Raw genomic sequence first — 27,588 nt, forward strand, 5'->3', positions numbered from 1 at the left:
CCTCCAGCACATGGCCAGGTTGACCTGCACCAGGCACCATCTTCCCAGAGTCCCTCTTGCTCTCAGCCGTAGGCCATAGCCCTGATACCAGCCGCAGACTCCTCACGCCTGCAGGCACTAGCTGCATAATAAATTAGTGCTGAGCGGGCTCTGACCCCACCCTGCTCCTCTATACCTCCCCCTCCCCAGCCACCTGCAAGCCTCAGTGAGGAAACCACTCACACCTGGGCAGCCGCCCTAGACCCACGCAGCTCTTTAATGAGGGGGTGGGGCTGGAGAGGCCCTGACCTTTAACAGTGGCGGGCAGGGGGCACCCTGGGTCTCCTGAGGCTCTGTGCTGTGTGAGGGTGGTCCGCGTGGGGGGCTGTGGCCATGTCTTTCCAGAGCATTGTCCACCTATCCCTCGACAGCCCCATCCAGGCCATCTGTGTGCTGGGCACAGAAATCTGCTTGGATCTCCATGGGTGAGAAGCTGGGGGAAGGGGGGGAGGTTCCCATAGAGGGTGTAGGCCTGTGTGGGCTTGTGCAGGGTCACTGGCACCCAGCTCCCCTTCAGGGCTGCCCTGGGTCATGTAGGAGTTGGGGAGACCTCCCTTCTCTGTGTCTCAGGAGCTGGTCTCTAAAGGGTCTGCAGAGTTCGACCTAAGCCCACCTCTGCCCTGTGTTGGCTGTGGGTCCTCGGGCAAGGGGGAACATGACATTATCTGTGAAACCGGGTGATATGGGCGCTGGAGGGGACCATGGGGATTGAGTGGGTGTGGTCGGTTGACATTTCAGTGTGGAGGTGACCCCTTACAGGAGGCTATGACTTCCCCAGGGTCATAGCTCAGACCTCCTAAGGTCCAGTCCACGTTCCTTGGGGCTCAGACAAGTGGTTCCCACCTTGTTGGGAATTGAGGGTTTATAAGAAGAACATAGCTTTGGTGACTTCTTGAATGTTGGTGGGAGGGGGAAGGGTCTGGGGCGGTGTTGTAACCTGTCGGAGGGAGGACGGGGATCCTTGGAGCAGGGGAGGATAGGAGTAATATGGAAGCCATGTTACGAGCCCAAAACTGGCTTGCTGGCAGTCCTTTGCCCCAACACCCTAAGAGAAGAGAGGAGGAGTCTGGGCATCCCCTGCCACTCTGAGGGATGCTTCTGTGCCCTAAAGTCTGTGTTCTTGTTGGGCAACCCAGGTGTGCCCCACGAGAGTGTGACTCCTTCACCATCACTGGCTCTCTGGGGGTCTTGACTAATGTCCACAATGCGGTCCCCATAAAGACCACAGAGGAGGCAGCCACAACCAGGTGGCCCCTGTCTGGACCCATGGATGTGCTCGTAAAGATGGTTTCACCCAGCACTGCCCCTAGTGAGGACAAGGTGAGCCTGGTTGGGGAGTGGGGGGAGGTCTCCCAGGGGAGGGCCCTAACATACCCCTTGGACCTCACTCCTGACTGCTGCCATTCCTGAGCTCCGGGTCTGTGAAGAATGCATGCCAGGTGCTTTGCATGTTTGGTCTCACACACTGATTGCCACAAACCTGTGAGTGGGCACTGCGAGACCCCATTTTACAGATAAAGAAACTGAGGCACTGAGTGAGGGAGTGCCTTGTCCAAGCCAGTAGCCAGCAAAACCAGGATTCAAGCTGGAGCATGTCTGTCTCCCATGTGTGTGCCTGACGCTGATGCTCTGAGCACTTCCAAACCAGCCGCTTTCAAAGTCTGGCTTAAAAGGCTTTAGCATAACTCAAATGAGCCTTTTAGCTAAGCTTGGTCTTTTGGATGTGGATGTTTTAATAAAACTTGAAAACTAATGCCTATTAAATGCATGTGATGAGCTAGGTACTTTGACATTTCAAGAGGTTATTGCCCCCATTTTACATACGAAGAAACTGAGACATGGAGTGATGTACCTAACCCTAAACAGCATAGCTAGCGTGGAGTCGACCAGGATTTGAGCCCACATGTCTATGCTCTTTCTCCTGAGCCAAGGTGGCTCCCTAACAGGGCACCTGTGGCAGGGGGAGTTTGATTTCCACCTTGGAGAACAAGTGTCAGTCTCCTTGTGGGCCAGGTGTAGGTGGTGGTTCTGTAGTAGAAGCAGATCTATCTTTCAGAGCAGCAGTGCTCAACCTTGGCTGCAGGAACTTTATAAAACCCAACACTCATGCCACACCGCGTACTAATTAAATTAGCCTCTGGGGGTGAGATCCAGGCACCAGTATTTCAAAGCTCTCCAGAGACTCCATGGTGAAGCTGAGGCTGAGGACCACTGCTGAAGCTAGTGAGGCACTTTGAGGGCCACCGCTGAAGCTAGTGAGGCACTTTGAGGGCCACCGCTGAAGCTAGTGAGGCACTTTGAGGGCCACCGCTGAAGCTAGTGAGGCACTTTGAGGGCCACCGCTGAAGCTAGTGAGGCACTTTGAGGGCCACCGCTGAAGCTAGTGAGGCACTTTGAGGGCCACCGCTGAAGCTAGTGAGGCACTTTGAGGGCCACCGCTGAAGCTAGTGAGGCACTTTGAGGGCCACCGCTGAAGCTAGTGAGGCACTTTGAGGGCCACCGCTGAAGCTAGTGAGGCACTTTGAGGGCCACCGCTGAAGCTAGTGAGGCACTTTGAGGGCCACCGCTGAAGCTAGTGAGGCACTTTGAGGGCCACCGCTGAAGCTAGTGAGGCACTTTGAGGGCCACCGCTGAAGCTAGTGAGGCACTTTGAGGGCCACCGCTGAAGCTAGTGAGGCACTTTGAGGGCCACCGCTGAAGCTAGTGAGGCACTTTGAGGGCCACCGCTGAAGCTAGTGAGGCACTTTGAGGGCCACCGCTGAAGCTAGTGAGGCACTTTGAGGGCCACCGCTGAAGCTAGTGAGGCACTTTGAGGGCCACCGCTGAAGCTAGTGAGGCACTTTGAGGGCCACCGCTGAAGCTAGTGAGGCACTTTGAGGGCCACCGCTGAAGCTAGTGAGGCACTTTGAGGGCCACCGCTGAAGCTAGTGAGGCACTTTGAGGGCCACCGCTGAAGCTAGTGAGGCACTTTGAGGATGGGGGGAAAACTCATGCTCATCAGAACCTGCTGGAGTTAAGTCTGAAGCAGTTTGTAGAAGGTTAAGACTAGGATGGCAGATGGGTAGTACTCCTGCCCATTCTGTGCTCTGTGCCAAGGCAGGCTAAACCCTAAAAGGGAGGTAGTATATCTTATTAAGAGCTGAGTCTGTGCTGTGTCCCAGCTGAGCCCATACTAACACAGAAAGGTCTCTGCCCAGGGCTCAGCCTCCAGAACCTTCAGGAGTGAACTAGAGAGGGATGGACTTGGCCCTGGGGAACAAAAGCTTCCATTAGGGGCAGGTGGTGGATCATATGTATGTAAGTATGGCCCTAGGTAGTGGTTTGTTCTGGTTCATAATGAAAGCCTCATGATCAGGCAATGGAGGAAGGGCAGGTTGTCTTTGTCTCTAGAAGCAGAGGCTAGTGCAGGACAAAGGGGAGACTGAGTTTCCCACCCTAGGTGTTGCACTTTTTTTTAGGTAAGCAGCTGAATCCTTGGGTGGGTTAACCTACTTCCCTACTGTCCACCTCCCGGGATGATGCGTGGGATTACAGGAGGGTTGGTATAAAGCAGGGGGATATGTAGAATGATAAAAGCTTGGCCTTGAAAAGGCCTTGAGACCCACATAATCTGGGTCTGCACCACTTCTGGCTGAATGATGTAGGCAAGTTCCTGAGTTTTCTCTGTGCTTTTGGGAGTGTAGATCCCACCTGAGTGGATTGTGGTGAGGCGCTAGTTTAGAAGTGCTTGGAGTGGTCCTGGCAGGTTATAAATGCTCATGGGGGTTACCCTCACTTAGTCCTAAGTACAGTGATGTGGCCACTGTACCAGCTCACAGTGAGTCATCACAAGGCTCAGAAGCTGTAACATGAGACCAAGTCACACAACCAAACAAGATTCAAACCCGGGTCCGTGGCTAATGTGTTCTGCTCCTGACCACTGCCTTCCCATGTTCTGGTGGGCTCCGGATACTGTCTCCACAGGTTCTGGTCTCATACTATGAGCCTGACAAGGAAGTCCCTGTGAGCATAGCTGTGCTCTACCTCACTGGCATTGGTGAGTGTTGCCCACTACCCCTAGACGGGGAGGGGGATGGACTTCCGTAAAAGCAAGAGGAGCTAAAAAGGACTTTCCCAGTAACAAGATCACTCCTGTGGGTCCTAGATGGATTCACCCAAATTACCCACTCACACATTCCGTCCTCAAAGCTCAGGCATGTCTTCCCATCCTCACTAGCACTGCTGACCTAATTTTCTAAGAGTAGAAGCAACTTCTACATGTTTCCACTGTCAACCCACCTCCCCAGATGTGGTACCTACATGCTGTTTCCTGTTAGAATTCATTAGTCTTTCTTGCCACATTAGATCTTTCCCCTTTTCACTCATTCAAGATCATTCCTTTAGAAATTACCCTCACTCATGTAGAAAGCCTCTACCCTTCCGCCTTTCTTCTGAATCATTTCCATCTGCACACAAACAAGCTATAATGTCCATTCTCTTAAACTGGATTCTATAAACTCTCCAAAATTCAATGCCTACCCCCTCTTCTCCTTAGAATTTATCTATACTTTGTCAATTTGTCCTCCCTGTCTCTTGAACCTACTCAAGTCTCTTGAACCTACACCTGCCACCAGCATTGCTTTTATCAAGGACCCTAACAACTTCTACTTTCCAAAGTCCTGTGGTCAGCTGTCTTCCTCTCCCATGACCTGTCAGCAGTAGTTAATACAATTGGTTATCCTTTCTTGACACTTCACTCCTGGGACCCTGCACTCAGACGCCTTTGCTGGGTCCTGCGTCCCCCATCCTGAGCCTGTCAAAGATGTGCGCTAGGGCTCAGCCAGCCAGTTTTGTGGATTTAAATACCATCTATAGACTGATCCTGAGGTCTCTTGGTGGTGCAAACAGTTAAATGCTCAGCTACTAGCCAAGAGGATGGAAGTTCAAGGCTACCTAGAGGTGCCTCAGAAAAAAGGCCTGGTGGCCTAGTTCTAAAAAATTGGTCACTGAAAACCCTATGGAGCACAGTTCTACTCTGACATACAGGGATTTTCCATGAGTTGGAGTTTCCTTGACAATAGCTAACAGACTACTCCCAAAACTATCTCTAGCGGCCTCTCCAAGACCTCGGATAGAGTTGGGTGTTGGTCTGTCCAACATAACTTCTTTTCTCTCTAACAGACATATCAAACTGATTCTTTCTACCTCCCCTCAAAGCTATCTTTAAAATGGTCTTCCCCATTGCAGTAGATCGTAGCCCCATTCTTCTATTTGTTGAATAACTTTACATCACCCTGACTCTTCTTGGACTGCATGTCAGTCCATGAAGCTTGTTGGCAGTGCCTGAAATTTGGCAGGAATCCAGCTACTTGCCACTTCAGATACTCTCGCCGTGGTCCGAGCCACTATCCTCTCTTGCCTGGATCCCTTCACAACCCCCCTGAGAGGAGGGTCGCCTATTTTCACTCTTGCCCTTCTATGGTTCCAGTTCTGCTTCAGCAGCCAGGGTGGCACCTTTTTGAAAGGATATCAGATAACATCTCCTCAGTTCAAAGCCTTCCAACCGTTTCCATCTTGCTTGGATTAAAGCCAAAGTCATTGTTACCCACAAAACTACATGATCTCATCCCGTGTTACCTCTCACCTTTGGCCTATTACCTTTCCCCCTTGCTCATTCTGTGCTAGACTCATTGGCCTCTCTGCTGATCCTTGAACTTGCTTCCTTGTACTTTGTATTCTCTCATCGTTTTTACCCCAGATAGTTAACACAGAACCATTTTCTTGCCTTCTTCAGGTCTCCATTCAAACTTCAAATTAGAAGATACCCTTGATCACCCATCTAATACGGAAAACATCCCCACCCAGTTACCCTGCCCTATTTCCCACTGCTCTTATTGCCATTGGACATGTATTTTATTCACCTCTGCACACATAAACACTAATGCAAGTTCCAAGAAGAGAAGGCCTCTGTCTTGGCCATTGCTGTGTCCCTAGGGCCTACAAATGTGCCTGGTTCATAGTGGGCATCCAGCCCCTGAGCATTTGTGTGCCAGGTGCTCAGGCTACCCCAGCAAACAAGGTCTGTTCTCATAGCCCCACCATCCTTTTTGGGAAGCAGCATGTTGGATGACAAGAGCTATGAACAAAAATAAAACCACACAGTGGTTGCATGTGGAGGGTGGGAATGGAGGTGACATATAGGGGCAGCCTCTTCAGTGATATTTGGGTAGAAACTTGGATCCTTAAGTGCTACCAAAACCAAACCAAACTCATTGCCATTGAGGAAATTCCGACCCTATAGGGGAGAGTAGAACTGCCCGTTGCGTTTCCAAAGAGCTTTTGGTTAGCGGCCAAGCTCTTAACCACTGTGCCACCAGGGCTCTTTAAGCTCTACAGGGCCTTGGAATTGCCATGTCTTGAGTCCCTTCTATGCCTTGGTGTGCAAAGAGCTTTCCAGGAGGTGAAGGAGGTGGGCCGTCCAGGTAGGAATTGCCTGGGTAGAGGCTAGGCAACACAAAGTGGCATTGAAACCACAGGGGACTGGTTTTGTGAATTCCTGGGAGGCTGGGATAGATACTTAAATACTTGGACCTCTCCAGGCTTGCTCATGAGAAATAGCCTGTCCTTGGGGACACTTGTTTTTGTCTTAAGCTGACAGCATGCCCAAAAGCCTGCGTAGTCCTGATACCAGCCTTGGGCAGCCCCAGGGGGATTAATAACTTCAAAGCTCCATCCAGCAGGTATAGTGACTGAGACACGTTTCCTTCTTATTTCAGAGATTTCGCTGGACGTGGACATCTACCGCAGTGGGCAGGTTGAGATGCGGAGTGATAAACAGGCTAAGGTGAGGCCGCCAGGGAAACGGTGAAGCTGGGACCTGTGAGCAGATCTGGCCAGCAGACCCACTTTACTTAGCCTTTAGGTTTTTAGAGTCCCTGGGTGACTGAAAGTTTGGGGTTCAAATCCACCCAGAAGCACCTTGGAAGAAAGGCTGGTGATCTGCTTCTGAAAGGTCACAGCTTTGAAAATCCTACAGGGTGCATTTCTTCTCTGCGTACATGAGGTCGCCATGAATTGGAATCAATTCAACGGCAACTGGTAGCATCTCTTAAATTAGCTGCAATACAAATCAAAACTGATAAAATCAATCTCTAGGTTTTTTTTTTTTTAATTAGAATGTCTCACAACACTAGGCTCATGTTCTAGCCTGGTCATATAGTCAGAACATAGGGTTAGCTGCTACCTTAAATGGGACCTGCCTCCTGCATCCTTAGCCCCTACTTTTCCTGATGCTGAAGTAGGTAGGTAACTGGTAACCTATATCTAGCTTTTCTTCTCCCCACTCTTCATTTTGGAGTATCTGATGTTACCTCCCTGTTCTATAGGCACTAGGGTTTGCAAGTTCTGTTCTAGGGATCCCTCTCTGGCCCCCATATGGGGTGGCATCTGGGAAGCAGAGAGCTAACCTGGCTTCTACCTGAGTCAATATTCCTGTCTTTATGGGACATTTGCAGAAAAAATGGGTCTGGGGCTCCAGTGGTTGGGGTGCCATCCTGCTTGTGAACTGCAATCCTGCCAGTGTGGGCCAGCTCACAGACAAGAAGAAGACCACGAAGGTGCTCTATTCAGATGGTAAGAAAGAGCTAGCCACTAGCTGGGACTGTCCCCACCTTTCCTTCTTGAGCTTTGCTTCCCCTTGGGCTTTGTTGCCTGTTGTTGGTCATCAAGTTGGCACCGACTCATGGTAACCTTATGTATAACAGAATGAAACACTGCATAGTCCTGCACCATCTTCATGATCATTGGTATGTTTGAATCCATTGTTGTAGCTATTGGTGTCAATCCATCTCATTGAGGGTTTCCCTCATTTTCACTGACCCTCTGCTTTACTAAACATGATGTCCTTTTCTAGAGACTGGTCTTTCCTAATGATGTGTTCAGAGTAAGCGAGCCAAAGTCTTACCATTCTCGTTTCTGTGGAGCATCCTGGTTATATTTCTAAGACTGATGGCTGCCCTACCCCTCAGCAAATATGATGGTTCCAGGCCAATGTCCCCCCTCTAGGCTGATCAATTCTTTTGTCATGGCCTGAAGCTGTGTAATTGGGTAAAAAGAAGCCACATGGCCCCATAGGGAGAACATGGGCTCTGATGTCAGCCGCCCTTGATTTTCCCAAACTGTGTTATGCCTTGACTGTGAAATTAAGTGTATTTACTCTCCTGATCTTATTTGGCTATCTGTAAAATGGCATGTAGTTGAGAAGACTAAATGGAAGCCATAAAAGGAGAATACGAGCTTTTGAAAAACCCTGTTGTAACCTGGAGCAGAAACCTAATGGCCTTAACCAAAAAGGACCTTGAATCTGGTCCTGACTTGTGGTTGGGATCAGAGTTTTGGGTATCAGTAGTAATATGGGATGTCTTGGTCCACACCAAGGCCAGTAGGGAAATCCTCTGAACACTGTGTCGGGAACTGTCCTAGGTGTTTGTGGGGATCATTGAAGCCTTAACAGTCAGATGGAGTAAATGTCATCCTCACGCAAAATAAAGTGGGCTCCAGGGTTGGCAACTTGCCTGTGGCCACACAGTAGGCAAGTAGCAAAGTTAAGGTGCAGGCCTGGGCATCTCGGGCCAGAGCGGAAGGCAGAGGGTCCTCAGTATTTCAATATAAAACCCCCAACCCCGTCCCTGCTGTTTCTCCTATGCCTGGAAGCTGGGATTCCCCAACCACCCCCCTGATCTTTGCCTTGCCTTCCACCCAGACATAAAGAGTCTGTCCCAGATGACACTGAGCGTCCAAGGCCCCAGCTGCACTTTAAAGAAACACCGGCTGGTTCTCCACACCTCCAGAGAAGAGTCAGAGAAGGCGAGGGTCTACTGGCCCCAAAGTGAGTACTCCCACACCTCCTCCCACCAGGTCCCCATCAACTTGCTGGGGACCTAGAGCTGCAGGTTGGGGTCTGTCATGGCCAGACTTATGACCCTGGGATTCTCTGGCTGCCACCTTCACCTTAGGCTAAGTCTACACGTTTACAGGAGTTACCGTACCCCTAAGCCACTTTTCCCATCTGTAAAATGGGGGGTGATGGTGCCTGTCCTTCAGGACTGTCATGGCTGGAAGAGAAAAAAAAAGCATTATGTGAGACGGTAGCTATTACCTTAAACAGGTTAGCTAACATCTGCTCCCAAGTACTCCTACCAGAAAAAATCCATCTACATCCTTAACCAAGACTCTACTACATTAAGACTCCAGAATCCAGAGGTCAAGAAGCTAGAGTGGCTGCTACAATTGGCACCTATGTTCCAAGCCCACACCATACACTACTCATCATCAGCTTTTGCCAACTTTGGAGGCTGGTGGTATTTCTATTCTATAGGTAAAGGCATAGAGGGTTCCTGATGCAAAAAGGAGACATGTCTAACTCCAGTGAAATACCCACAGATAAGACTGCTCTAAACTGGTTTAGTATTCACTGCCTCTAACTTCCTCCAGAATTAAGATCTAACTCTGTTTCTGGCAACATATGCCAGTATGTCGCCTTCACTTAAAGGGCTCATCTGGGCAACTTGGGGAATCCTGTAGTATGTAATGTGCCTATTCTCAGGGATGGGACCATGCCTTGCCTTCAGCTTTAGAGAGCTACTTCTCTCTGTGTTCTGGAGTCTTAGTTCAAAGTCCCCCTCCCCATCTCCTCTGTAGACCATAGATCACAGCTGGACTTAGAAATCACTTGGGATTGGCCAGAAAAGGCAGCCCAGGTTGCACATGGTCCTTTTACATGTGGACTAGCAGTGAGCCTTAGAAACCCACGAGTCTAGGCCTAGCTCAGGCCACAAGGGCTAGTCCAGCCCTGTGAGTCTCACTGAGCGTGGACAACTCTGAGCTAGGCTGGGCTGTGCCAGATGGTCCTTGGAGCCTGCCCAGCAGGCCAGTGATTTACAGAGCCTGCTAAAGATGCCAAATCTCATTGTGTATATCACAGTTACCCTTTCTTTACTTAAGAGAAGCTCATTCAAGAAACTGGGGCAGGGGAAACAGCATACTGTGCGTTAACAAGGCCTGGTTCTGAAACATAGTAAAGCTTGAGAACCACTAGTCTAGAAGATACAGCAAAGGAGTCTGAAAAGGAATTGCCAGAGAGATAGAAAGAAGGCAAAAGCATAAGGGCTAGAAACAAAGCAAAGGCAGCCTTTCGAGAAAGAAACGAGTAACTACAGCAACTGTTGTTGCTACACTAAGATGCTGAATCTGATGAGAAACTCAGTTTTCAAGATTACTGTCATTAGCGACCATGATAGAAAGTTTCAGTAAAGTGGGGCTAAAGGCAGAATTGAAAGGGGCAATACAGTGACTCCAAATAGGTAGGATTTGCCATAAAAGGAAATAACGTGGAGGTAACTGGAGGTAAGGTGTCCAGGGAAGGTGTCTGAAGTTGGTGGAACACAAACACAAACACAGCTGTGGGAAGACAGGACTCATCAACAGAGGTGGGGAAATGGATTTAGAAGATTTGTAGGAGTACATGAAAATTCAGAAGCAAGTACAAGAAGTGAGAGCGTTAATGGGCATAAGAGAAATACTAGCGTTTTTGAGTAATGTTGAGGGCACGTGCTGAGGGCTGGTCATATCTTAGAGACCTTTCAGTGTGGTGGCTTCCCTAGCTGCTCAGGTACAAGAGAATGAGTCTTAATACACTAGATTTAACTAGAGTCGAGCTTTCGTCAGGCACGTAAGATGAAGGGCATGAGAGCTGACAGTGAGTGCAATGGAATGGATAGAATGATGAATCTTGGAATCAGAAGGATAAAAAGGAAAGTGAGGATGGAGTGTGGGGATTGGTAGTAGACAGGTTTGGTATTGAGGCTGAAGAATCACTGAGATAGGAGTGTAGATGAGCTAAAAAGAATTGGACCCAAAAAACCAAAACCCACTGCCATTGAGTTGATTTCAACTCATAGCTTACCCTATGGGACAGAGTACAACTGCCCCATACGGCTTCCAAGGCTGTAAATCTCTACAGAAGCAGACTGCCATGTCTTTCTCCAGCACAGTGGCTGGTGGATTTGAACCGCTGACCTTCTGGTTAACAGTGAGCACTTTAACCACTTGCCACCAAGGCACAAAAGGTTGGAAGGTTGATGTTAAAAAATCAGTTTTGAGGTAGTATTTGGTTTAATCTATGCCCACTGAAACAGGCATACGAGATGGTGGTAGAACTCAGGCTCTTTGAAATATGGTCAAAAGAATAGAATGTCTGATGGATGGTCTGATCTATGATGTCAAATACCAATAACAATGATGGTGGTAAAGAAAAGCAAGTGCTAAAACAATCTGGGAGGGTTGGTAAACAATTGCAAGAAGGAAGGGGGGCAGGTGGGGATTATCCAACAGAATGTACTTCAAAGGAACCAGGGTGTTTGAAGAACAAAGAGAGTCTAGAAGCATTCATGAAGAACACAGAGGGCGTCTGCCCCACCTCTAGGCCCAGGTATGTGGATGGTAGAGAAAAGGAGCACAGACCACTTATCTGTGTTTATTCTCTACCTTGGGGACACAGCTCTGGAAGGATAAACACACCGCCCACTCTCAAAGCCCACTAGGGCAGACAGACAGCTAAGGATCAAGCAAAGACTTTGGAAATAGCTCTTTAAGTCTAGTGCTGGGCGGGGAGCCATTGACCAGTCCCTTGAGCTGAGACCTGTGAGGACCAAGAGCAAGAAAGGCCTTCTAGGCTAAAGATAGAGGTTGTGCCTGGGTCATAAAGCTTCTGGCCTTTTATTTTTACCTGTATAATGGGGATGATAACAGCACCTACCTCAAAGGGTTTTAAGGATGCAAATGAGTCTGTGAGCCCAGTTCTTGGCTTATCCTAAGTCTGCAATGAAATCTTACCTATGCTTAAAAGCAAACAACTAGATATGAGAGAAGTGTCCCTCCTCCATTCCCAGGATCAACCACAGCAGAATTGAGACAGCTGGTAGGGGTGTACAGCAAGCCACCTGGGAGAAGAACTGAAGGTGCTGGGCTTGCAGCAGCTCTGGGCCAAGTAGTTAACTAGTGTCCAGCATAGCCCAGTTTGCAGCTGGGAACTCCACAGCATGTCAGCTGACTTCAGTGAGTTGAAAGGGCAGTGTCCCACACTGAGGAACTGCAGGGGTCCTGGTGGAAGAGTCTACCTCCTCCCGTCCCACCCAGTGAAGAAGCTAGGCAGACTAGAAGTGGAAGTTCCCCCAGGAGTGTTCTCAGCTGGGGGCGGTACAGCTGGCCCTGCTTCTCTGCACCCAGCATCAAGAGAAGCAAGACTGAGGCCAAGGCCAGCGCCTCCAAGGAGGTGCTGCAGAATTTCTGGTAGCTGGAGTCCTGAGTTTTTTTAGAGTCCTTCTGAGGGGCCACAGCCTCCACCCAGGCCATCGCTGCAGCCGCCATCCAGAGCCAAGAAGCTGAGGACCTGGAGGGGCACCCAGGTCACAGCAGCAGCCAGATGCTGGCAAGCTAGAGGAAGCGGAGACCCAGGCAGCTGGCACAGGCCATGCAGGAGGGCTAAGGAGCACGCAGTGCCCAGATCTAGAGGCTTTATTAATTTAGCCTCGGTAAATCTAGATCAAGATTTCCTGAAATAATCCTCCCCAAGGTCTTTAAGCAGGAGCAGCCATCACTGGGAATGGATCAGAAGGGCAGAGGCCTGGCAGTAAGGCCAGGTAGGGAAAAGGTAGAGAGGGCCAGGTGAGAGAAGCTTGGTGGCCTTTGATCAGGGTGACCTCTGAAAATGAAGCATGGCCAGATCCGGTTCTAGTTAACTATAGATAACTACAGCATGTGGCCAACTTCCTTCTTGTCTCTTCTATGCCTGGTCTTGTACTTTGTATTTAACGATCTAATAAAGGAGTAAATGGGCTTAACAGGTTCGATCACAAGACCTGTTTTCAGGCTTCTTCAGAAAACTTTTATCCAATAGACGATTCTTGCAGGTATCTGATTCTTCCGTCGAGGCTGCCAAGCCCGCCTGTGTACACAAAGTTTCTCTTGCTTTAAGACCATTCCAATATTCTCCCAAGAGTTAAGTTAGTAGGTCAAAGTCTAGAACCACCTACTATGTGATTCTCGCACCCCCCCCCCTCAACTGAACTCCTTGTAGGCAGGCATTTTCATCTGAGTCTCCAGTATTTGGCATGTAACAGGTCTTTGAAGTGTTGGTGGATAAATGGCCCTTGTTTATGGCCTCCTGGAGTTTAGAGCCTAGCTGCTGACATGAGGAACAATCCAGTGCACTGAGGTGGTCTGCTCCTCCCAGCAACAGGCTGCTCTGGTAGCCGATCTGTCCTTTCTTCTAGAAGACAGCTCCAGCATCTTTGAGTTGGTGCTGGGGCCTGGTCAGCACACCTACACCCTGGCCCCCCTTGAGGATCACCTGAAGAAGACCTTCTATATTGAAGCTATGGAATTCCCATCTGCTGACTTCTCCGGCCTGATTTCCTACTCTGTGTCTCTGGTAGATGAGTCTCAAGACCCGGTATGTCTCCAAACAGACAAGAAGCCCTGGACTCTAGGGGATGGGTAGGAAGGAAACAACTCCCATAGCTGGGAAGAGGGCAGGGGAAGACAAGGCTTGGCGGGTGGAGATAGGGTTTTATGAACCTTCAAGAGAAAGAAAGAGCTTTAGAGGACAGGCGAGGGCCCAGAGGTGGGCTGGCTGAATAGCTGGAGGCCTGGGGGTAGGGTGGGAGGTAGATGAGGAATTAGGTTACTTATGGGACCTTGTCTCATATTGCAGTTGATTCCAGAGGCCTTGGTGTACAAAGACACAGTAGTATTCCGAGTGGCTCCTTGCATCTTTACTCCCAGCACCCAGATGCCTCTAGAAGTATACATATGTAGGTAAGAAATCCTTAAGGCTGCCCATGCCAGGTAACCTTCATACCGTTCTTATCAGGAAGGGGAAAACTCTTCTACCTGAGCTGCCTGGACCCATCCCCAAGATAGTCATCAACAGGTGTTTAAACACATAATGCTGGGGACAGACTAGCGAATGGGACAGTGCCTCTCATGTCTTTATGGAGGATGGACAAAGAAACATTGACTTCAAGTATACTATCAAGCGCTATAAATCAGGGTAAAAGGATGGAAGAGGCAAGGACGAGAGTGTGTTCCAGAGACAGCTAAAAGAGAGGTGAGACAAGGAAGGGGCCAAAATGAGCAGGTCCTGTGTATTAGAGTAAATCTCTGTGGTGGTAACAGACCCTAGTATAGTAGTTTAAAGTCAACTTTCTTGCCTAAATGCCTGCAGGTATGAAAGTAGCCCAGGTTGATGGGTGGTACTGTCTCCCGTTGTTACTTAAGGGCCCTGTTCCTTTTAGTCTTATTATTGTACTATCTTCTCTGGGGCAGCATCTTCATGATGGAGGCTAGGCCCCAGGCACTTCCTAGGCACAGCCCCTGGAAAGGGAGAAGAGCCAAAGTCCGGGCAAAGCTGCCTGTTTGTCAGTGCTCAAGGCCTGGAAGTCACTGTGCTCATGTGTTGATGTCCTGAAGAGACACGGGCCTGCATCCAGCCATGGGGGTGGCGGGGCAGGCAGAAATGCTGTCTGCTTAATGTGGCCATGTGTCTAGGGAGAAAAGGAAAAAGGGTTCTGAGGGGTACAACTAATAGAATGTCATCAAGGGTTCTCCCAGCAAGATCACTCTGGCCATGTGGAAGAGTGGGGAGACAAATAAAAGGCAGGAGACCAGTTCAGCTATTACAACGGTGTGGGCCAGACTCAGAAGCGGTTGGGCCAGGGTGGTAGAAGTGAATTGGTAGGATTCAGGATTCTTTTGAAGGTAGATCCCACCCCATAGGTTAGCTGATACATGGGGTACAAAGAAACAGGGGGAACCCCTGTGTTTTGGGCTTGCCACAAAGCAAAGGGTGGTACCACTGCCTGAAGTGAGGTAGAATTGGTACTTTGGTTTTGGTAATTGAAAGCCTGAGATACCCACTGGATTTCTAAGTGTCTGGAGCTCAGGGGAAAATTTGGAAGCTAGAAACAAGCCTAGGTGCCAGGCATGTGGAAGGTATCCAAAGTCACGGGACTCACTGAGCTTGTATGTTGTTAGTTGCTGTGAGTTGGTTCGGACTTACGTATAACAACAAAACATTGCTCAGTCCTTCGCTATCTTCATGATTGTTAATTATGTTTTGAGTCCATTGTTGCAACTAGTGTGTTAACCCATCTTGTTGAGGGTTTCCCTTGTTTTTGCTGACCCTCTACGTTTACCAACATGATGCCCTTTTCCTAGTGATTGGTCTTTCCTGATACATTTAAAGTAAGTGAGTATACAGGGAAGATGCTTCAGAACTGAGCTGTAGAGTGATCCAACACTTAGCTTTAGAAAACAGTCTAGCAAAGAATACTGAGAAGAAAGAGTTAGGATAAAAACCAAGACAATGATGACCAAAAGGCTAAGGGAAGGAGATACCAGGTAAGGTGCCAACTGTGTGAAACCCTGACAGAAAGAAAATAAGATGCCCATTGGGTTTGGCAAGATGGAGGTCACTGGACAGAAAGCAACCTGGCATGATGGCTTTGAAGGTACGATGGAGTTGAAGAATGGGAAAGGAGTACATTGCAAGACTCCGCGAACAGTCTGAAGGACCAGCTATAATAGAATGTGAGATGGAAAGGGTTTTCTAAGGTTTGAGGCAATGAGTAATGCTAATGAAATGATCCAGCAGAGAAAGGAAAAACTGATAGGAGACAAAAGGCAACTGCAGAAATCAAGTCCTTGAGTAGATGGAATCCAGTAGTAAGATGGGAGTATAAGTTAAACTGGCTTCAATAGGTATAGGGTGGCTATGAGTTGAAAACAACTTGACAAAAGTTTGGTTTTTGTTTTCTAGGTGTTTAGGCACAGGGACAGCTCACCCAATGTTCGAGAGGGATAGCAGAGCAAATCTGTAAGAGAAATATTAGTGGGATGGCTGGACAGTGCTCAGGGCCTGCTTAGGTTGGCAACTTAAGAGAACGGTTACTGTGAGCTTTTCTCCAACTATTTTCAGCAACACGAGTTCTAGGGACGAATAAATGTAGAACTGGGTTTAACTAGGTTTAGGGCCAGAGAGATGGCCTGGGTGCTGAGTGACACTAAGACCTGCTCTGAGCTACCAGCTTGTAGTCTATGACACGGGGGGACAGCTGCTCTGCTTATTTCACAGACACTACTGCTGTCAAGCCGATTCCAACTAATGGTTGACTGCATGTATGTCAGGGTACAACTCTGATCCACAGGGTTTTCAGTGGCTGGTTTTTCAAAAGTAAATCTCCAGGCCTCCTCCTGAGGTTCTTCCGAGTGGACTTGAGTCCCCAGCCTTTCAGTGAGCAGCCAAGTGCTCAACTGTTTGAGCCACCCAGGGACTACTGCATGGGGGTAGCGGCAGAATCTCCTGACCAGAAGGAGGTGCCCCCTCCTCTGGCACAGGCAGATTTCTGACCAGTGGGGAGCCTCGGAGGCCTTCCCCCAAGCCGGCTTATCTCCCGTGCAGAGAGCTGCAGCTCCGGGGTTTTGTGAACACGGTGATGGAGCTGAGCAAGAAAAGTAACAGCCAGGTGGCATCTGTCTATGAGGACCCCAACCGCCTGGGCAGGTGGCTCCAGGTAACACCCCATACAACCCTGCCTGGGGAAATAGGCCTGTGGGGGAGGGGCGGGGGAGACTGCACGCACCACAGACAAGGGACTTCACAGGTTTCCCTTTAATGTTCACAGCAAGTAAGATGGGCCTAAATAGAGGCGTCTTCATTTTTAGGACTTCAGCTGAGGGTCAGATGAAACGACTTGCCCAAGTCACAGATAGTAGGGGAATGAAGCTGAGTCCAACCTCTGTCCTTTTCTAGAGTACATGTGTGTTCAAGACCGCAGAACACCAGTACCTTCTCCCCTGGGCACCTGAGGGTCTGACACCTTTGGCCACAGGCTGTCGGAGCTGGGCCACAATTCCAACTCCAGAAGAGCCCTAAATCTAGAGTCCAGCTGAAGCTGAATTCTGGTGTTTTCGACAGTGTCTGAGTGGTTACCATATGTTGGGTACCATTCTAATCACAATGATAGACCTCTAATTGCTGGACAAAAAAAAGAAAAAAAAATACAAAACCCAAGATGATATAGTTACTGGATCAAACTAGATAGTTTGAGTGGTCAGGAGGAGCTTCAGCTTTACTTACGGCATGAGGAGTTAGCTATGCAGAGGCAGGGAAGTGATGGGGAAGACGGGCAGTGGAAGCTCCTCGGGCAGAGGAACACCTGACATGAAGATCCTAATGTGAGATCCACTTGGAGAATCGGAGGAACAGAAGGGCTAGCGTGGCCAGATCATAGTGAACAAAGGTCAGAGGTAGGCAGAGGCTAGCTTATGTGTTAGGCCCTTCCTCTTTTTATTGTGAAAACTCATGTATTAATTTGCCAATTTAACATTTCTCATGTGTAAAATTTAGCAACATCAATGATGTTAATCACGTTGTGCAACCATCAGCACTATCTGTTTCCAGGTTTTTCCATCACCCTTCATAGAAACTCAGTGCCTCTAGGAAATGACTCCCCTTTCCCCCTCCATCCCGCCAAAGTAAGGAATAGAAACAAAAGCACGAAGGGGTGACATTAAAAGGTATTAATCAGGGGAGGGAAATTTTATGGTTTAGGTCTTATAAATTGAGACATAGAGAACAGATTTTAAAAGGGGGTAAGCACGGAAGAAGAGAAACTGGAGGGTTATTGCGGTGACATAGGTAAGAGATCATGGTGGCTTCTCTAAGGTGGTGCCAGAGAAGGGTCCCAACGAAGCTTGTTTGTGGATAGGGGTATAAGGAGTGAGATGAGGAAAGAATCTGGGATGGCTCGGGTTTTAAGCTTGAAGAATAGGGGAACAGGTCAGGGAAAGCCTCTAAGAAGAGATGACCTTTGAGATAAGTCTCAAGGATTCCATGGCAGTTGAAGGAAGAGGGGGTTCTTGGTGCACCTTCTGTCTGGAGGAGGCCCACACGTAGAGGGCCGTGCAGCTGACAAGCCCCACACTAGGTGGGGAAAGCAGCTGATGGAGCAAAGACCTCATGGTTTGCTTTCCTGTCTCTTCCAGGATGAGATGGCCTTCTGCTACACCCAGGCTCCACACAAAACTATTCCTTTGGTCCTCGACACCCCTCGCGTCACCAAGATTGAAGACTTGCCCATGAAATACTCACTGGTGTGGGGCTTGGTTGGGCTGATCTAAACTCGGTCCAACCTCTCAGGCCTGGTGCCTGTCCAGGAGCGATGGGGCACCAAGGAGGGCCCAAGTGGCCTCTGGGTGATGGGGAGGTGGGAGTCTGCTTGAGACAAAACAGTATGTGACATGTTGGCTGGGCAGCCTGGATTAGTGGTAAGACTGGGGCTTAAAGTCAATCCCTTCTAATACCCCTGCCCTGGCTGGGTCTCCTTCCAGAGCTCTGATGTTGGCTACATAATCCAAGGCATCAAGGACTATAGGGTGGCCAGCATGGATTCCATTGGGAACTTGATGGTGTCCCCACCAGTCACTGTCCAAGGGAAAGAATACCCCCTAGGGAGGATCCTCATTGGCAGCAGCTTTTACCCCAGGTGAGGCAAGAGTCCAGGTGGTGGCCAGCAGTCTTAAAACACTGAAGGAAGGGACCCTGTAGTCCCCCTGGCTCCACCCTGACTCCCGTATGACCTCAGCAGGTCCCTTCTGCTCTGGATCATTCCTTAAATTTGTAAAATCAGAATATTTGATCTTTTTATTCACGTAGGAGATTAAAGGTAAAGAAGGCGGACAAATTGCTTATTCTTTAAGTGATAATTCTGGAACTGAGGCATGCTAAATTCAGCTGGCCTATTGAACAAGTGGAATCCCTGGGTGGTGCAAAGACTTAAAATGTGCTCAGCTACTAACCAAAAGGTTGGCAGGTTGAGTCCGCCCAGGAGTACCTTGGAAGAAAGGCCTGGTGATCTACTTCCAGAAAATTGGCCATAAAAAATCCTGTGGAGCATAGTTCTCTCACATACATGGGGTCGCCAGGAGTCAGTCAACTCAATCAATGGTGACTTTTTTAATTGACCCAGCAGGATGTTATTTTCACAAGACATATGGTTGAACTTCTTGGTGGCCATTAGTCTAGAACCAGGAGAACCTTGTCTCCCAGGGTTCAATCTTTATCTGAAATTACTTGGTCCAGTCCTGAGTTTGGTCAGAATAAGATTCTTAATAACCACTATCACCTATGGATTTTAGCCTAGTGGGTTGAGCAGCCAGTCACCTGGAGGTAGTCTGACCCTCCCCAAGTAGTAGGTGGCCAACCTGAGCCATGCTGGCTCAAAGGCTATTCTTTCTGCCTTCTTTTTAGTGAAGAAGGCCGGAACATGAGTAAGACCCTCCAGGACTTCCTCCACGCCCAGCAAGTCCAGGCCCCAGTGGAGCTCTTCTCAGACTGGCTAATGGTTGGCCACATAGATGAGTTCATGTGCTTTGTCCCCATAGATGAACGAAGTGAAGGTGAAAAGGTCTGTGGGAGCTGGGGAGGACCCATCTGCCATGTCTCCCATGTTTCTTGAAGACTCCTGGAAGCTTCTTGGGGTGAAGCTAGCCTCTGACCCTCGTGCTTTGTTTCTTAGGGCTTCCGACTACTCCTGGCCAGCCCCAGCTCCTGCTATAAACTGTTCGAGGAGAAAAAGAAGGCAGGCTATGGGCACATGCTTCTGTTTGAAGAGGTTAAAGTGGATCAGCTCCTCTCTAACGGTAAAGGATTCCCCCTTCCTGATTAAACAGGACTCGAGTCCCTTCTCCAGGTGCCCTTCCTAGATAGTCATTCTTTACTTTGCCACCTTTGGTGGAAAGGGTCCCAGGGAAGGATAAAAGTAGTTAGAATCACCATATTAGAACATCTTGTTCTATTTCAGGGCTGTTTCATGGTAGGTACTACAATAACATAAGAGCCCTGGTGGTACAGTGGTTAAGAACTTGGCTGCTAGCCAAAGGGTTGGCAGTTTGAACCCACCAGCCACTCTATAGGAGTAAGATGCTTCTCTAAAGATGATTTACAGCTGATGGGGCAGTTCTTCTCTGTCCTATAGGGTTGCTATGAGTTGGAATTGATAGCAGTGGGTTTGGTTTTGGTATTTAGGATACCATAGGTAAACTGAAAGCTCTGGGATGGTAGTGAGACTGCTATAACGTATGTGGGAGGGACTTAGTTAGCACCTGGGTAACTCCATACGTTAAAAAAAATTTTTTTAATGCTAACAATGCCAGTGTCTAGATTTATTCGGGGAATGCTGGGTTAAGTACCAGGGCATTGGGACTTCAGGAGTCTCCTGATCACCCTTAAGGAAAATGTTATACATAAACACAGCTTGATGTCATGGCAGTTCTGTTCTAAATGTTGTGGCAACACAAGAGACACTTTCCCCAGAAAACCAAAACCAAAAAAAACCAAACCCAGTGCTGTCGAGTCTATTCCGACTCATAGTGACCCTATAGGACAGAATGGAACCGTCCCATAGAGTTTCCAAGGAACGCCTGGTGAACTCGAACTGCTGACCCTTTGGTTAGCAGCCGTAGCACTTAACCACTACGCCACCAAGGTTTCCTTCCCCAGAAAGAAGGTGGGATATTGGGCAGTGTTCTAGGTGCTTGCTACTCAGAATGTAGCCTGGGGACCAGCAGCATTGGCAACACCTGGGAGCTTGTTAAAAGAGTATGGCTTTGGTGCAACCCCAGACCTCCTGAATCAACCTTTGGGGGCAGGGCCCAGGCCCTCACTGTCACAGAAGGACTATGGAAAATGACATTTGCTGAGCATGAACCAAGTACCAACATGATGCCAAAGCCTTTGTATGTGTTAACTCAGAGCCAGAGGTTGAACTGGCACCCTTGTCCCAAAGATTAACAAACTGAGGAACAAAGTAACCTGGTCAAAGTCACAGTTAGGAGGTTGCCAGGTTATACGGGTTGTATAATGCACATGGGGGGCGGGGGGGAGATCCCTGGGTGGTGCAAATGGTTTGCGCTCAACTACTAACCCAAAGGCTGGCGGTTCAAACCCACCCAGCAGTGCTACAAAAGAAAGACCTGGTGATCTGCTTCCGTAAAGATCAGAGTCAAAACCCTATGGAGCAGCTCTATGTGTAACATATGGGGTCACCATGAGTTGGCATTGACTTTATGGCAACTGGTTCATTTTTACATAATGCACAGAGCTGCGCCCCCTGAGGGGCGAGCAGGACCAAAGTCAGACTGCTGAGGTAATGTAGGCTGCCTCCTGCAAACCCTGACGTGGGCTGCTCCCCTCATGCCAGGGACAGAGTGGCCCGTGGCAGTGAAAGTCCTGTCCCGCCTTCCCTTCATCAGGGCTTTCTGCTGAGGGCCCCGTCAGCCCCAGATACGACACTGGACGTAGGTGGGTCTCTGGAGACTAGCCAGGCCAATTGCCAGTCATAGGTCCAAGAAGACACAGAGTTAGGCTGTGCCTGGAACACAAGTCTGTTCAGCTCTGGACCACACTGCAGGCTCCCTGACTGCCAGGCCTGCCTGACCTCTCTTCCTTCCACAGGAAGGGAAGCCAGAACCATCGATCAACTTCTAGCGGATGAAAACATGAGAAACCAGAATGACTATGTGGAGGTATGGGGACCACAGATGTGGGGAAGCTTCTCCAAGAAAGGAGAACCAGCACTGAGAGTTCTGTCAGAGAGTTCCTGGCCTACTCTGGGTGGGGTGGCAGATATCAGCTGCTCTTCCAAGTGCTAATGTAGGCCCAGACTGGGGGCCAGAGATGGCCACAGTACCCAGGAAGAGGGGTCAGGGAAGGAGTGAGCAAGGGGTTGGGTATCCACAGCTAAAATCACAGAAAGATGCATTTTAACCCTTGGAAGAAACCAAAAAAGTACATGGTATTGGCATGACTTCCCAAGGCTCTGACCAAGGATGGCTGAGACCACAGGTCTAGGCACCAGGCGTTAGGATAGGCAGATAGTGAGAACAGATGCTTGGTGTGTCAGGGGACAACTGACAGAAATTGTCTGCTCAGCAGGTTTCATGTACTGTTAGGGTAAGTTCATCTGTTATGACCTTCTGGCTCTTTCTCCAAGGCATCGATGGGTAGAGAAGGCATCGAAAGCATTGACTATCTAGACAACCAATTCCTAATTGAGCAGCTACTATGGTCCAAGCACCTACAAGATTATTAGTTGTTGCCATCAAATAGGTTCCAACTCAGGGCAAACTTACGTATAACAGAACGAAATGTTGTCTGGTCCTGCACTATCTTCATGTTTGAGTCCATTGTTGAGGCTATTGTGTCAATCCATCTCATTAAGGGCTTTCCTTGTTTTTTTTCCTTGGCCCATTACTTTATTGACCATGATGTCCTCTTCTAGTGACTGGTATTTTCCTGATGATGTCCAATGTAAGTGAGCCGGAGTCTCGCCATCCTCTCTTCTAAGGAACATTCTGGTTGTATTTCTTAAACTGATATGTTCACTCTTTTGGCAATCCATGGTATATTCAATATTGTTTGCCAACACCACAGTTTGAAGACATCAGTTCTTCTTTCTTCCCCTTTTCACTAACCAGCTTTAGAATGCATATGAGGTGATAGATCATGGCTTGGGTCAGACAACACCTTAGTACCTTTTCTATAATTCTGGAAATAACCCTATGAAGTAAAACCCATCTTGTATATGAGGATAGTGAGGCTCGGAGTGAAGTCACTAACCTAAGCCAATGAGCTGGAGGAACTGGGTTGGAACCAAAGCCTAACTCCCGAGCTCTTTCTCTGCCCACTCTACTGCTCTGAAGTTGTCCAGTGTCTGCTTCCTGGAATGGTGATATAGCTCAGCATCCTCCTTGCACAGGACGCCCTCCTCCCTACTTGTCTAAGAAGCTTTGAGCACCAGAGACTCAGACACAGACCAGGGCCTCCTAAATGCTTCCTGGATAAAATGGTGCATCAGCTCAGTCCCTAGAATGGTGCTCAGGGTCAGCATTTCAGAGACATCTCTCAGGGTGTGAATCTTTGGCTGTAAGGAGCAGAGCGAGTCCCCAGGATGATAGATTATTCAACTTCTAGAGGGGGACACTAGAGCCTGGAGAAGGGTAATGCCTTGCCCAAGGCCACGTGGTCAGCGCTTTGCTCACTGAGTCCCTGTCACTCCTGGCCCAGGAGACTTCTGTGCTACAGAGCACTGGTGCCCTGGCCTCTGCAAAACCGGAGTGGGGAGGGGGGGAGGGAGGAGAGGTCTCCTGGCATGGCAAGGGGGGTGTCACCCAGGTACAGGGCCAAAATAGCATCCTTGAGCCCCTGGTGATGGCATCCTAGGTGTAGTGGTCGTCTGAGTCTGATTTCAACACCCAGGGAAATACTTGGGTGTTGGGCTTCAGATGGTTTGAGCAGGATGTGCCCTGAGGGAAGGCAGCTGCTCATGTCCTGTATGAAGGAAAAGTGTCTAGGTCTCCCGGGTGTGATGGCTTGTTTTTGCCCTGGCCCAGCCCTCCAGCTCCCTGCCATTGCTCGGGGCCCCACTCAGGGCACTAAAGGGGCCAAATGGCATAAGTGCATGGGATGCTGGCCTCTGGGGACTAGGCCTTTTTCTGAGCCCCTATATTCCCCCTGGTAAAGGGGAATTGGGCCTGCTTTACGTGAGAGGGTTGGCATGATGTGTGAGGTTACAGCACACGGTAAGCGATGGACAATTCTTTAGGCCGTTACCAGTTTCCGCCCTGCTTCTCTCTCACCCCCTTCCCACCTGCAGAAGTGCATTAACCTGAACCGGGACATCTTGAAGCGGGAGCTGGGCCTGGTGGAGAAGGACATCATTCACATCCCCCAGCTCTTCTGCTTGGAGCAGCTGACCCACATCTCCTCCAACCAGCAGACGGAGAAACGCTTTGCAAGGCCCTACTTCCCCAACATGGTGAGGGGCTGCTGGGTGGGGGAGCATTCCTTCAGCCAGTGCTGACTGGTCCTTTAATGGATGTGGTGTAGCGCCCAGCCCTCCAGCTGACAAATCTAGACAAGCTCCTGAGTAGCTATTATGGCCCAAGCACCCTACAAGATACCTTACTATAATTCTGGAAATAACCCTATAAAGTAAAATGCATCTTGTATGAGATGCCTTTCTCTCCCTCTTTAGTCAGGGATGACCTTAGCCAGGGGGCACGAGCTAGACCTGAAAGCCAGGTGACCTACCAGTTTCCATGGGCAGGGCCCTTGGCTAAGTGTTTTAGGCACATCAGCTAGCTAGTCCCCAGCCTTAAGGGGGTGAATCCTACGAAGCCCACTTCCCAGATGGGGAAGCTGTGCCACTACTGGAGTCAAGGCTGCCAAGCCATCTGCTGGGTGAGAACTTGGATGGGTTGTATAAGGTCAGGGTCTTCCCAGCTATGTATCTCCAGTGTTCTTACTAGAGGTGCTCATACATTTAAAGTAATATTCTATTCATATTTAGAATCTAGAGCCCTGGTGGCACAGTGGTTAAGGGCTATGGCTGCCAACCAAGAGGTCAGCAGTTCGAATCCACAAGCCGTTCCTTGGAAAACTCTACGGGGCAGTTCCGCTCTGTCCTATACAGTCATTATGAGTCGGAATCGACTCGATGGCAACAGGTTTCATTTAGAATCTCAGTTTGAAGGTGAGAAATTGGGAGTAGGATGGGGGGAGTACAAGAGATTCCTGCTATGTCAAGCCTATTCTAATTATGGACTATATCGGAACATTCTCAGGTAACAACTGTGGTCCATTATGTAGATGCTTAAAATGAATTCTAAAGTACTTAAGCTCATTAATTCGTTAAACACTTGATACCTGTACTCACCAACCACACAGGAGTACTTAATTTTATAAGAAACAGGAGCCTGACACAGCCCCCGGGGTATAGGTTCGGGTGGTGGTGAGAGAAGCTTGAGGAAGAGATGTTGAAAGTTGGTATGAAAGACCCACAGAAGTCAAGCGAGCAAACTTTGGGGTAGGGAGAGGTAGACAGGAGTATGACGAAAAGGCCACACTGATAGAAATACAGTAGAGGAAGAAACTGCGAAAGTTGGTAAAGCCAGACCTTGTCCAAGCCAGGGATTTTGGTTTTGATTGAGAAATGCAGTGGGAGCCATTAGAAGTTTGAGCAGACGTGAGTTGGATTTAGCCCCGAGATTGATAAGTGATATCTGCTCAAGGACAGGCAACAGCCCCATGTGCTTGCTACTCCTGGTCTAGCCCAATGCAGGGTAGAGGCAGCTGGGTTTTCTCTTGCGTTTAATCTTATGGCATTCATTGCTCAAGACCTGGGTGGTGCAAATGGTTAATGTGCTCAGCTGCTAACAGGAAAGGTTAGACGTTCAAGTCTACCCAGAGGTTTGATGACCTACTTCCAAAAACTCAGCCATTGAAAACCCTATGCAGCACAGCTCTACTGACACGCACTGGGTCACCGTGAGTCAGAATCAACTCGACGGCAACTGGTATTCATTACTTACGGGATGGCCAGGGGACTTGCTTCCACAGCCCTGATCCCTGTCCAAGCCTCACCCCGCTCTCTGACAGCTCCAGATGATCGTGATGGGCAAGAACCTGGGGATCCCCAAGCCTTTTGGGCCCCACATCAAGGGGAACTGCTGCCTGGAAGAAAAAGTCTGCCACTTGCTGGAGCCCCTGGGCTTCAAATGCACCTTCATTAATGACTTTGACTGTTACCTGACTGACGTCGGAGACTTCCGCGCCTGTGCCAATGTTCGCCGGGTGCCCTTTGCCTTCAAATGGTGGAGAATGATGCCCTAGACGACGGATGGTCTCCCGTCATCTCCTCAGAGCACCAATGCCTTCCCTAGCTGGGGGCTAGATGTTAAGGCTCTAAACCCCCCTTTTACCCTGTTCATCCCTCCTGCCCCTCAGTATCCAAGGGGGTAGGAAATGGCTGCCAGTGCAAACTGTGGGAGAAAAAATGATGGGAAAATTGTCCTCAACTGAGAAACGGGTTGCTAAATAACCAATAAAGCTCTAGTTATTCTGAAATGCATTTTGGCAGTAGCCTCCTTGTTTAGGGAGAGGGATACGTGACAAACGAGGGTAAAAACCACAGCAGCTGAGACACCTGTGGTCATGCTGGCCCTTTTGTGTGGGGGCAGGGATACGTTTTATCATTTGACAATTTCTACACAGATTACTCAACTACATTAGTTAAGGTTTTCCACAATGTGTCAACATTTTAATTTGCGTTCTGGTTGTTTCCAGTACTAAGTTGGGGATAAGTTGTGTTGAATTGTTATCCCTCTCACCCTCAGCTTCTGTGTAGAAGTGGTTGGACTTGGTTAGATTACTCGTCTTCTCCAGTTTAAACATCAGAAAAGCTGGGTCTAGCAGCTTGTCTTAGTCATCTAGTGCTGCTATAACATAAATACCACAAGTGGGTGGCTTTAACAAGAGAAATTTATTCTCTCACAGTCTAGTAGGTTTCAAGTCCAAATTCAGGGTGTCAGCTCCAGGGGCAAGGCTTTCTCTGTCAGCTCTGAAGGAAGATTCCTTGTCAGTCTTCCCCTGGTCGAGGAGCTTCTCAGCCACGGGGACCCCGGGCCCAAAGGACGTGCTCTGCTCCCGGTGCTGCTTTCTTGGTGGTACGAGGTCCTCATCTCTCTGCTAGCTCCTTTTATATCTCAAGAGATTGACTCAAAACACAATCCAATCTCAGATTTTAAGTCCTGCCTCACTAACATAAATGACACCCATCCTCCCTCATTAACATCATAGAGGCAGGACTTACAACACATGGGAAAATCATGTTATCAGGAATCATGGCCCAGCCAAAGTGATACATTCATTGGGGGGACATAATTCAATCCATGACACAGATAGAGCTCAATGTGACAAGTACCATGCTGCGGGCAGGGAGGCCCAAGATGGGAGTGGGCAGCTGGCTTCAGCAGGGGGAGGCTCTGGTCTCCATGGGGTCTGGGGATGTGGCCTCTCTGGGGGCAAGGCACAGCAGCGGTAGGCCTGGGTTGCCTCTTGGTAACCCCGAGTGCCCAGGAGAAAATGCCCACACCAGATTTCCACCTGTCTGACCACCCCCCTGTGTTAACGGCTCAGAGGACAGTAAAGCAAAGGATTTATGACATTTAAAGCATATAAAGCAAATGACTTAGGACAGTAAAGCAAATAATTTAGCCACCACTGTTGCTCCCATCTTGTCCCTTCCTTCACTCATGAAGTGCTTCCCCAGGAGCCCCCTGCCTCAGGACAGGCCCTGAGAGGAAGCTGCCTGATTGCGTCCCACTGTGAGCCAAAGACAGAGCTAGGCCTAGAACCCAGTCCCTGGGGCAGTGGGCTGCCCACCAGGAAGAGGTCTGCCTCCTGGCTTGAGGCCCCACCCTGAGGCAGGGCCACTGCCCCCAGCTACACATCAGCCAACTCCCTCATCCAGGGTCCCACCAGCATCACCATGGGAGACTGCTTATATGCTGCCTCAGTTTTTCAGTCTGTAGAATGGGAATCACATGTACACAGGGTTAGTTTGAGAATGGAGTGCAGGTGCAATAGCCAGGCAAGGACAGCTGTGGTCA

General features: G+C 49.1%; 1 protein-coding gene across 1 annotated transcript; it reads left to right on the forward strand.

Moving 5' to 3' along the window:
* The first annotated feature begins 1,131 nt into the window (after window positions 1-1,131).
* Window positions 1,132-25,856, forward strand: PADI6 (peptidyl arginine deiminase 6). Its single transcript, XM_023552022.2, has 15 exons — window positions 1,132-1,359; window positions 4,003-4,075; window positions 6,795-6,862; window positions 7,533-7,650; window positions 8,780-8,905; window positions 13,350-13,528; window positions 13,790-13,893; window positions 16,538-16,649; window positions 18,124-18,231; window positions 18,469-18,623; window positions 19,388-19,544; window positions 19,656-19,779; window positions 21,593-21,663; window positions 23,793-23,954; window positions 25,577-25,856. The coding sequence occupies exons 1-15, from the start codon at window positions 1,132-1,134 to the stop codon at window positions 25,808-25,810; spliced, it is 2,019 nt and encodes a 672-aa protein (XP_023407790.1). The 3' UTR covers window positions 25,811-25,856.
* Window positions 25,857-27,588: the final 1,732 nt, after the last annotated feature.

This window comes from Loxodonta africana, chromosome 3 (assembly GCF_030014295.1).
Source record: "Loxodonta africana isolate mLoxAfr1 chromosome 3, mLoxAfr1.hap2, whole genome shotgun sequence".
NCBI lineage: Eukaryota > Metazoa > Chordata > Mammalia > Proboscidea > Elephantidae > Loxodonta > Loxodonta africana.

Bases quoted from the DNA above. Each gene is read 5' to 3' on its own strand.
- PADI6 (XM_023552022.2), top strand. From the start codon at position 1,132: ATGCTTCTGTGCCCTAAAGTCTGTGTTCTTGTTGGGCAACCCAGGTGT. The intron at 1,360-4,002 runs GTGAGCCTGGTT...CTGTCTCCACAG, and splicing joins CTGCCCCTAGTGAGGACAAG to GTTCTGGTCTCATACTATGA. The intron at 4,076-6,794 runs GTGAGTGTTGCC...TTCTTATTTCAG, and splicing joins GCTCTACCTCACTGGCATTG to AGATTTCGCTGGACGTGGAC.